The sequence below is a fragment of the Oncorhynchus gorbuscha genome, linkage group LG25, assembly GCF_021184085.1.
Source record: "Oncorhynchus gorbuscha isolate QuinsamMale2020 ecotype Even-year linkage group LG25, OgorEven_v1.0, whole genome shotgun sequence".
In the NCBI taxonomy this organism is placed as follows: domain Eukaryota; kingdom Metazoa; phylum Chordata; class Actinopteri; order Salmoniformes; family Salmonidae; genus Oncorhynchus; species Oncorhynchus gorbuscha.
This window is the reverse complement of record NC_060197.1, coordinates 36,393,229-36,405,427: the sequence shown is the minus strand read 5'-3', so window position 1 is coordinate 36,405,427 and position 12,199 is coordinate 36,393,229. Positions and strand designations below refer to the sequence as shown.

Here is a 12,199-nt window from a genome sequence, read left to right as displayed (position 1 = left end):
GTTAACAACCGTGTTCCCTTGCACGAGAAGGGACAGTGGTGTTTACAGAAGAGTAAGGAGACTAGACACAGAGAGAGTGAGAGAGAGAGAGAGAGAGAGAGAGAGAGAGAGAGAGAGAGAGAGAGAGAGAGAGAGAGAGAGAGGAACAGAGTCTATGTACACAGAGTGTGTGTGTGAGAGAGAGGCACCGAGTGTGTGATGGTGGGGGGGTACAGGGGACACTGGAATCATGGGCATGAGGTTACACACATGCTCAGAGTGTTTAGAAGGGTTTGGTGCTCTCTGTTTGTGTGAACTGTGACTTTGAACCCCCCGCTTTCCCTCTGACATCGTCTCCTGTATTTATTCTACTACGCACTACAATAATAGACAATTAGTTCAAGGCCTGATTGGGCGAGGGGGATGTGTGAACCCAGGAATACCCACACGGCAAATTGACCAGTGTTACCTAGTGTTGATTTTTCAGTGTAACATTTTTAGTGTTAATTCAGCTGTTTAATTAACTCGGTAAGTGTTAAATTAGCACTCATTGGTGTAAAATAACCTCAGTGTTGGTGTTAATAACCAGTGTTAAAACAAAACCACACCCCTCATTAACATATTTCCCATTATGTTTCTTTCAGTGTCTATGTTTTGTATGTATATTGATTGACTAAATACATTTATGCTAGTCAAATATAAATAACATAAATTATTCTAAACCAATCCAATCTGTTTCTTGGACTTATTGCACCTGATAATTAAATGATTGTTCTAGTTAAGATGTTTTAGGTAGTCTAATATCTTAGTCTTCCCAACCCGGAAATCATTCCGAATGTTGCGTGTGAATAAAAATTCCAAATGTTGGATATTCCCACTCTGGCTTTATTCCAACAGAAATTATACATCACTTTCCAAGCCAGCATAATGTGACTTGCAGGCCTGATGTTGCCTGTAAACCATGAGTTTCAGGCCACTGTATTAGATTGAAACTAGGCTCTCAAAATAAGGCCTTATGAAATACATGTTGTATTGTGTTAAATAATTTAACTTGAATGATAACATATTTGTTTAGGATTTCACTTGGTGAAGGCCACAGACTGAAAATGGATGAATACAACAACCAGGTACAGTATCTGTCACTAACAAAAACAGTCATGGGTGGTAACTCTACTATTCACTTGAAAGGCAAGACACTCTGGGAAATATGCAAATAAGGCTTTACACTAAGCAGTGTGTTGATTTAACACTGAAAATTGTGGACCCTTATAGACACTGGACCAGTGTTGAATGTAAGACTCTCAGTGTTGATTTAACACTGGAGAATTTGCCACAGCTGCAGCACACACCCTAACCTCTACCGTACCTCTCTCACGATGTGACAGAGCATTCAGAGGTGACTGGATGTCATTTGTTGCTATAGTTACCATTAGTACAGTGGTTATCCTATTACATATGTATAAGGTGGCCCCGTTCTATATGCTGCTTATGGTACAGTTAGTTCAGTGGTTATCTTATTATATTCACTAATATTACAGTCTGTACCCAGCTAATCCAATTATGTATAAAACAGCTGTCAGTCATCATTCTGTTGGATCAGAGTACATTGAATGGAATCCATGGGACTCAATGTAACATGCTCTGGAAGTGGCTGCATTCCAGAAAGCACATGGGGTGGACTCCTTTTATAGAGAGGATAAATACCCCTCGAAGTATGTCTCGAATAACACTTGTTTTGATTAAGACGGTAAGTGTTTGATTTAAGTGTTTGCCAACTTAAAAGGCGAAAAGGCAATGGACACTCTACTACTATATACCTCTATATATTCACCTCTATATACCTTATCTCGGAATGATCCCAATGGATACATTTCATCCATCCCCATTTAAATTGGACAGAAATTTGATATAAAATATCCCCCGCTGCCATATGTCCTGTACGCCACCCTGGTCGATCTGTGCTTGTTTAGGCAAGCCGTATATCTAGCCGTGACAACCTTCATACCTACGCATCAGTAAACACCTTTGGTACTGACCTGACAGGACTGGCCGAAGTCCAAAAGGGCCTCTGCTGGGGGAGATGCCTCTGACGATGCAGTCGAACAGAAAGCTGATCTGCTCACCCTCCACGGATGATAGGAAGAAGACGCCAGCCCCTGTAGAAAACACACATAGCCCGACGGCTTAATGTCACATTCCACTCTGTAGATTATGTTGAATGTTTCACTACACCCGTCTGGGTCAATTATAAATGGATGGAAGTAGAGTACAGTGATGCATCTTTGTACTGGCCAGTTGGCTCACAAGCATAGCAATTGCTAGCACCCATTAATTTTGTTTGCAGACTGAATGGACATGATTCTGGATTGCCAAACAGACAATTGTTGTCCATTCCAACTTAGCCAGAGAGTGAAATAAGAGCATCCTCATAGATATAAAAAAATTTAAAAACGCTGAAGTTAGATGATGTTAACCCACTACATTCTAAAATATGTACATAAGCTACAGCTAAATAAAGCCTCACACAACACAAATTAACTGTAAAAATTGTAAATCTCTGATATACAGCTCCGGTCACTCAAAATGTCCAATTAAAAGCATAACGTTGGTATAGGTTGAGAGGGAGTTAGGGTTAATGGGGTCAGGACCAAGGCTGCTAACCATCACCCCCAAGCCTTAGACACACGAGGGAGGTCACCAAGAGGGTCCTTCTGTCACTTGGTCCTGAGACCACCCACCACAGAGCTGGCCCCTGTCACATTCTTTAGATGCCCCCGACCCTAAGAAGAGGTCAGAGGTTAGCAGCTAAGACCACTCAGACATCTACACTGAGGGGGACTCAAGAAGCATGTTACAACATCTCCCGTCTGCAGTCATCTGTTGTCGTCTATCATCCTGTTCTGAGTAAAATAGCTAATTCACAAGGTTAATTAACAATCTGACTTGAGAATCATTGACAGTATTCATGGATTCTCAATAGCTGCAATGTCTACTACCGCAGCTATGTATTGATTTATGTCAGTACTTGGGTGGAAAGTAATCCATCATTGTTCACCTGAATTATGAGTGGTGCTTTGAAGACAACACAAGGCTCTGGCTACAACAACAACAAGCAACAAGTGAAATAACATACTTTCTGAATGATGACATCATGAAAAGGCTTCAACAAAGCTAAGCAGCACGTCTTGCACACTCCCCACCCTAACGTAATGACCCCCTCCACTTCTGCCTTATAGAGTCCAAATCATAGGACATAACCAAGGCTCAGCCATTTGCTGGGGGGACAGGGTTTTAGACTGGCATGTAAGTAAACGCAGTGCGAGTCAATTTTGGGTCAATTTTGGGTCTCTTATTTTTACCCAGGATCAGTAGCAGTTGACAGTCGTCCAAGCAGCGGCCAGGGTTGGGGAGTAACATATTACGTTTTTTTCCAACTGTAATCTGTTACATTACCAGCAAAAACATTGTAATCAGATTACAGATCCTTTTGAAAAACTTGATTACTTTTACATTCAGAAAGGATGTTTGCCCCCCAAAAATGTGACACCTTTCTGCTTTCTCAAAGACATTCAAATATGCATCGAAAAAAGTTGCAAATTTAAGTTTGTTCTGCCTGAGCGAGTCAGACGACAAGACCACTATGAGGACACCAAATGCGTTTTGATGGATCGCGAGAAAATAGCAGGAATACTAGTCTTTTGTAGGCTACAGTCCAAGCTATGTCTTCCAATGGTGCGACTGCTGTCGGCATCCAAAGCTTATCCAATTTGAATAAACGCTTGGAGGTAAGGATGTAGCCTTCCGGCGATACGGAAATCAATTAGGTCTATTATAGGCTACATAGGCCATGAATATGAATCACACTGCTGCTCTGCTATTGTTTTGGATGGTTTTCAGAAATGTTTTTGTATATTTAAACCCAATAATGGTTTAACTGAAGTAGTTTAAACTGCCTATCAATTATTGTTTTTGTGATAAAGAAACAAATCGGAAGCAAACAGAGCAAAACAAGAGTTTCTATTGGGTAAATTCAGGTAGGTTCCTCCCCGTTTCGTTCTGTTTGCTTCCGTTTAAGAAATGTTTTGCACCAGAATCGAGGTAATGAAGTGGACAGCCAGTGAAAAATGTGCTCTTGTGACAGCTGCATCGTGCGGATCCCAGCCTATGGAATAAAGGTTTGAGTTCCTCCCTTCTAAACTCCCCCGTTATGTTGTGCTCCATACGAGTTAAATTTAAGATGACCATGAGTGGGCGTTTAATGCTCAATTTAATTCGTGCTAGTTAAAAATATACACTGCTCAAAAAAATAAAGGGAACACTAAAATAACACATCCTAGATCTGAATTAATGAAATATTCTTATTAAATACTTTTTTCTTTACATAGTTGAATGTGCTGACAACAAAATCACACAACAATTATCAATGGAAATCAAATTTATCAACCCATGGAGATCTGGATTTGGAGTCACACTCAAAATTAAAGTGGAAAACTACAGGCTGAAATTAAAGTGGAAAACTACAGGCTGATCCAGCTTTGATGTAATGTCCTTAAAACAAGTCAAAATGAGGCTCAGTAGTGTGTGTGGCCTCCACGTGCCTATATGACCTCCCTACAACGCCTGGGCATGATCCTGATGAGGTGGCAAATGTTCTCCTGAGGGATCTCCTCCCAGACCTGGACTAAAGCATCCGCCAACTCCTGGACAGTCTGTGGTGCAACGTGGTGTTTGTGGATGGAGCGAGACATGATGTCCCAGATGTGCTCAATTGGATTCAGGTCTGGGGAACGGGCGGGCCAGGTCCATAGCATCAACGCCTTCCTCTTGCAGGAACTGCTGACACACTCCAGCCACATGAGGTCTAGCATTGTCTTGCATTAGGAGGAACCCAGGGCCAACCGCACCAGCATATGGTCTCACAAGGGGTCTGAGGATCTCATCTCGGTACCTAATGGCAGTCAGGCTACCTCTGGCGAGCACATGGAGGGCTGTGCGGCACCCAAAAGAAATGCCACCCCACAACATGACTGACCCACCGCCAAACCAGTCATGCTGGAGGATGTTGCAGGCAGCAGAACGTTCTCCACGGCGTCTCCAGACTGTCATGTCTGTCACATGTGCTCAGTGTGAACCTGCTTTCATCTGTGAAGAGCACAGGGTGCCAGTGGCGAATTTTCCAATCTTGGTGTTCTCTGGCAAATGCCAAACGTCCTATAAGCACAACCCCCACCTGTGGACGTCGTGCCCTCATACCACCCTCATGGAGTCTGTTTCTGACCGTTTGAGCAGACAAATGCACACTTGTGGCCTGCTGGAGGTCATTTTGCAGGGCTCTGGCAGTGCTCCTCCTGCTCCTCCTTGCACAAAGGCAGAGGTAGCGGTCCTGCTGCTGGGTTGTTGCCCTCCTACTGCCTCCTCCACGTCTCCTGATGTACTGGCCTGTCTCCGGGTAGTGCCTCCATGCTCTGGACACTATGCTGACAGACACAGCAAACCTTCTTGCCACAGCTTGCATTGATGTGCTATCCTGGATGAGCTGCACTACCTGAGCCACTTGTGTGGGTTGTAGACTCCGTCTCATGCTACCACTAGAGTGAAAGCACCGCCAGCATTCAAAAGTGACCAAACCATCAGCCAGGAAGCATAGGAACTGTGGTCACCACCTGCAGAACCACTCCTTTATTGGGGGTGTCTTGCTAATTGCCTATAATTTCCACCTGTTGTCTATTCCATTTGCACAACAGCATGTGAAATGTATTGTCAATCAGTGTTGCTTCCTAAGTGGACAGTTTGATTTCACAGAAGTGTGATTGACTTGGAGTTACATTGTGTTTTTTAAGTGTTCCCTTTATTTTTTTGAGCAGTGTATATATTGGCCTAACGGACAAATGCTCAAAATTGGACACTTTTGATAGACTTAAAACAGCTGCAAGTTATGGAGATATTAAAGTTTCACCTACAAAAACGTAAACAATAGGCCAATAGCAAATGCATCCAATGGAATACATTTTTCAGGCAGAACTGGGTGATTTCCGCTAGATGGGCCAAGTCAAAATTTGCTATATTGTAAACATTCATGGGGAAGAAATGTGCTTTTTGTTCTTAATTTGAGGTTAGGGTTAGCACTGTGGTTAAATTTTGGGTTAATTTATCCTTAATCCGAAAATGTGGTTCGCATCGCCGTGCGCCTACCAAATTTTGTAACAATGCGGAGAATTCCGTACAGCTCCGCATTGACATGATTGGTTGGCGTTAGGTGGGGGCAGGAAGTCCTGTACAAACACAAACTCACTTCCTTCACAACAGCTCTGCGCTGCCCTGCGAAGCGCAATAAGTATGAATGCCCTGACTTCTGCAGATGCCGTATCACTGTAGATACTGCACGGCCAATGTAGATGTCGGATTGACCATGCAGCGGTGTTTAAGAGGAAAGTAAAAGTAACTGAAAGTAATCCGATTACGTTACTGAGTTTGGGTAATCCAAAAGGTATGTTACTAGGTATGTTACTGATTACAATTTTGGACAGGTAACTAGTACCTAACAGATTACATGTAAAAAAGTAACCTGGCCAACCCTGGCAGCGTCCATTAACTGACACCAGCAGCAGTAGATGAAAGCACTGAATGCACATTAAGTAACTCGTAACTGTAAAGGATTACATTTAGAAAGGAAACTACCCAACACTGAATGTGCACTGAGTAACTAGTAACTGTAACAGGTTAGATTTAGAAGGAAACTACCCAACACTGAATGTGCACTGAGTAACTAGTAACTGTAACAGGTTAGATTTAGAAAGAATCTACCCAGCACTGAATGAGCAGTGAATCATATAGGAACACACTTATTCATGTATATCTGCTTTCAGACGGCCTTGTCTCTGCTCTTTAAAATCATTATAAAAGCCCTGTATTCCTCAATGGAAGTATCCTTAGTTTTGAGGTCTCTTTGGTAAGCTGCTGTCCAGTGCAGACTGTCTGTAGACTGGTCTGGACAGACTGGTCTGGTCTACAGATTTTGAAAAGACATTAGCTTCCAGCTACATAAAAAGCAGTAAGAATATTTCCTCTCTCGTTATACTGTAGCTTTGTTATCCATCCCCATTCCCATTGTCATAACATGGCTTTGAAACATCTCAGTTTTGATATTTGACAATCCCTGGGAGTTGTTTTAGACAGGCTTTGGGCCTTAGAGATAGCCTACATGGGAAAGACTGAAGTGGCCAGTTCACCACCAGGCACCATGCAGCAACGTTACCCCCCAGCCAGAGGTCCAGTAACACTGTCGCCCCACTTCTCCATCTGCTGTGGATAAACTGTGCTGCGACAACGTATCTCTGGAATGCATGCCCTTCGCGACACTTAAACATTCAGACGCGCCCATGTATAGATCCCGTGTACACACACGTTTCCCGTCTTTGAAAAAGGGATGTGCTTCCCTTTTATTTATGATGCATGGATTGGAAAACTCTCCCCGAATGTGATCATTGCGATATTAAGTTGCGCCTCTAGCCGAAGATTGAATAGAGCTAAATGAATCACGGATCACATACTGGAGTCTCCTGTTTCCAGTTCATGGTGTGTATTAATATTACTCTGATGTCTTCAGCTATGCGGCGTACTTTGCGTTCCTGTCTGTGTCCACTACAGGTGTTGACACGCGTCCTTTCCACCTTTAACGGTTTACAATCTATTCCAGAATGTAAACTGCAAAATACCATATCACATACACATGTTACGGCCTTGGAAATAAACTTAACGGGCTCTCTGCTCAAGTATGACTTCATTGACTTTATATTTAGAGATTACGTTTTGCTGGACCAAGGCTAAATGAGATTGGATTTCTATTCAAAGCTTGCATGCTTTGTGAAACAAAATCGGCCATGACAACAAGTACTTTATTTCATGTCGTCTACCCAAGTTACAAAAGCAGATGTTTATACGTCTGGTCCATCTTGTCTGATGACTGAATTCTTCCGCTGTTCTATGTTCACTACATACTTCAGTCTGAGACTACCATCGTTGAAGTCGTTTGTGGTGAAGTCAAAATGAGAAGTCATCAGCGATTGGATCATCTCTAACCAATCAGAGTATCAAAGCCAAAGATGCATTTTCAAATGCCGCTTTACCCACATGTGTTCTTGCCCACCCAACCCATCGATTTTTGGGACCAATCAAATGGTCTAGAATGGATTTCCATCCTAGAAATCATCAGTTCTCGACTCATTGCGAAAAGAAACTAACCTACAAAGACCTATTTTTAGGATTCTGTGTCTCGTCAAACACCATTGAGTATATTTAATGTAAGCCTGGCCCCAAGGATGAGTCATAAAAATTAAGAAAAATCCAGCAACTCTGTTTACCACTCTCAGTAGTCAAAGTCCCAACACTAATGTTCTCCGCCTGAATAATGCCATTTGGCACGCTGTTCCTACAGGGTAGACGACTCAGAGAGAAAAAAAACAGGAAAATGTAATGATCTAAATCCACTGAATGCCAAACTCATCTTTCATGCTATCAGTGATGAGATAAATCCCAGAAACATGTAAATTAGATCAACTTGTGGAGTGATACAAGCGACTGAAAGCACATGCCAACATACGCTCCATGTGAACATGAAACACATTTTGTAAACAGTGGTACCGAAGTCTAGTAACCAAAGTAAGTGAACAATAAAACTTGACAAAAGCTTGGATATGTCGTTTGAATGAACTTCTGTAATTGTCCACTCAATAAAATCAAGTTTAGTCCCAAAGGTCACCATAAATAATAGCCATTATATACAGGTAACTGCCAAAATAAAGGAATCACTTGAGTAAATGAGGGATACAAAGTATATTGAAAGCAGATGCTGCCACACAGGTGTGGTTTCTGAGTATATTAAGCAATTAACATCCCACCATGCTTAGGGTCATGTATAAAAAGTGTTTCCCACCACCATCGACAAAACACCAAGTTATGGAATTTCTCATGGAAGAAAGGTGTCACATCCCTCCAATAGCGTTCCAGACACTTGTAGTATCTATGTCAAGGCGCATTGAAGCTTTCCTGGTGGCTCGTAGTGGCCAAATGCCCTATTAAGACACTTAAATGTTGGTGTTTCCTTTATTTTGGCAGTTACCTGTATAACCCACAGAAAATTCCTTAATGCCACATTCACCTTGAATTTGAGTCGATCAAAGATCAACTGTGGGGTCTGATTTCCTGTTGTTATGTACTGTATTGGATTAGTATTCTTATGACCAAGCAGAAACAGACGCTTTATTAGTTCCATGATACTTAAATCAGATCATATAGTCATACGGTCCAAGACTAATCTTATAGGCCATTGGGCTTAGATTTAAAGGATCCATCTGCTAAAGCCTAATGTCAAACTGGAAATCTCCAATGACAATGCCATTCTTCTTTTTCGTGACACAATATGAGAGCACGATGGTTAGCAGCTGTAGCACAACAACAACAGCAACATCAATCAACTCACAGTAGCCGCATCGCGTCCCCCCCTCAAAGACGAAGCCGTTTGGTACAGGCCCATATCTGCGCAGGTCTGGAAGATTCCACTGGCCGATGATAACGGGGAGAATGTCCCTGACCAGGACCAATAGGTTGTTACACAAGTGAAGGGTCGCAGGCCCGCTCTCCAACATGGTGCCTGGTAAGATACCAACGCTAAACCTGTGGACTGGACAGAGAAGAAGAGAAGTTGAAAACCAGTTAAACAAAATACAATAAAAACAAATTATTGTTTTAATATGAACACATCACTACCTCGACACAAACAATTGTTTAAGTGGTACCCAATAACTGAAAAAGGGAAAGAAATAACAATTTCATCCTAAACGTTATTGCTCCAGTATGGCTCTGATATAACTGTATAGTAAAAAAGAAAGGAAAACAGCGGAGTGCACTGAGAGTGAGATCGGTAAGCAGAACAGAGTAGAGCTCAGATCTGAAGCCCAAATGTAATCAATCAGAGCTTGTCACAAACACCAATGTATTTGACTCAATAGTTTTGCTAATGAGCAACACAAGAGGAAAAGCAGGCCTGGTCAGGGTAGGAACCTGTGATGTCTGTTTATCTGTTTTATAAATGTTTTAAGTGTGTGTGTGTAGACTTTTGGGTGTTTTGTGTATGTGCATTTTAAGTGCTTGGGAAACAGTGTGTGAGTATGTGTACAAGTGGGAGTTCCTCGATACCAAACAGGAACTATATTAAAATACATGAGTGATATCAGTGAGTAAATTCTGTTAGAAGAGAGATTGATGGCGCCAAAGATGAGAAAATGTCAGCCAGTCCCGGCGTGTCATCGCTCAGTTTGAGAAAGATTCATGGGGTGTCACAAATCACAACAAAAGCACTGGCACACAACGGCCCTCAGCCACAGGCTGGCAGGTGACATTTTTGCGTGCCTGGCCACAAGTCAGCAAGACGGTGGGCTGAGCACACCCCCAATCACATCGACAGGGCTGTAGTGGAGCGGGTCGAGAGCTTCAAGTCCCTCGTGTCCACATCACTAAGGATCTATCATGGTCTACACACACCGACACAGTTGTGAATAGGGCACGACAACGCCACTTCCCCCTCAGGAGGCTGAAAAGATTTGTCATGGGCCCTCAAATCCTCAAAAGGTTCTACAGCTGCACCATTGAAAGCATCTTGACTGGCTGCATCACTGCTTGGTATGGCAAATGCTTGGCCATTGTCCCCAGCACAAGGTGAACCTGTGTAATGATCATTCTGTTTAATAAGCTTCTTGATACACTGTATATACAAAAGTATGTGGACACCACTTCAAATGAGTGGATTTAGCTATTTCAGCCACGTCTGTTGCTAACAGACGAGCACCCAGCCATGCAATCTCCATAGACAAACATTGGCAGTAGAATGCCTTACTGAAGAGCTCAGTGACTTTAAATGTGGCACCACCATAGGATGCCATCTTTCCAATAAGCCAGTTCATCAAATTTCTGCCCTGCTCAAGCTGCCCCAGTAAACTATAAGTGCTGTTATTGCGAAGTGAAAATGTCTACGAGCAACATCGTCCCCGTCACGAAGTGGTAAGCCATACAAACTCACAGAACGATATCCTGGTAAAATGTGATTGTATTGAACAGGGCTACTTACAGAAAGTATGGACTTGTTTCTGGACATGGTGGCCAGCTACAATACAGGTTTTGCCCTAATAGAGGAATAAAGGTCTCTGGGGATGTTTTTTGTGGTTCAGGCTAGGCCCCTTAGTTCCAGTGAAGGGAAATCTTAACGTTACAGCACATAATTACATTTTAGACGATTTTGTGCTTCTAACTTTGTTGCAACAGTTTGGTCATGCAGTGTATCTACCTCAATTACCTCGTACGCCTGCACATCGACTCGGTACTGGTACCCCATGTACAGTGCCTTGCGAAAGTATTCGGCCCCCTTGAACTTTGTGACCTTTTGCCACATTTCAGGCTTCAAACATAAAGATATAAAACTGTATTTTTTGGTGAAGAATCAACAACAAGTGGGACACAATCATGAAGTGGAACGACATTTATTGGATATTTCAAACTTTTTTAACAAATCAAAAACTGAAAAATTGGGCGTGCATAATTATTCAGCCCCTTTACTTTCAGTGCAGCAAACTCTCTCCAGAAGTTCAGTGAGGATCTCTGAATGATCCAATGTTGACCTAAATGACTAATGATGATAAATACAATCCACCTGTGTATAATCAAGTCTCCGTATAAATGCACCTGCACTGTGATAGTCTCAGAGGTCCATTAAAAGCGCAGAGAGCATCATGAAGAACAAGGAACACACCAGGCAGGTCCGAGTTACTGTTGTGAAGAAGTTTGAAGCCGGATTTGGATACAAAAAGATTTCCCAAGCTTTAAACATCCCAAGGAGCACTGTGCAAGCGATAATATTGAAATGGAAGGAGTATCAGACCACTGCAAATCTACCAAGACCTGGCCGTCCCTCTAAACTTTCAGCTCATACAAGGAGAAGACTGATCAGAGATGCAGCCAAGAGGCCCATGATCACTCTGGATGAACTGCAGAGATCTACAGCTGAGGTGGGACACTCTGTCCATAACACAACAATCAGTCGTATATTGCACAAATCTGGCCTTTATGGAAGAGTGGCAAGAAGAAAGCCATTTCTTAAAGATATCCATAAAAAGTGTTGTTTAAAGTTTGCCACAAGCCACCTGGGAGACACACCAAACATATGGAAGAA

At 42.5% G+C, this 12,199-nt stretch overlaps 1 protein-coding gene across 1 annotated transcript in view; it reads right to left on the bottom strand.

Annotated features, from left to right (window-relative positions):
- The window catches only part of LOC124013613 (protein Dok-7-like), a 40,197-nt gene that overhangs the window by 21,593 nt on the left and 6,405 nt on the right, over positions 1-12,199 (bottom strand). Inside the window, exons 4-5 of the mRNA XM_046327936.1 lie at positions 9,458-9,658; positions 2,016-2,135 (exon numbers count right to left, since the gene is read on the bottom strand). Coding sequence (XP_046183892.1) covers positions 2,016-2,135; positions 9,458-9,658 — 321 coding nt within the window. The remainder of the gene's footprint in view (positions 1-2,015; positions 2,136-9,457; positions 9,659-12,199) is intronic.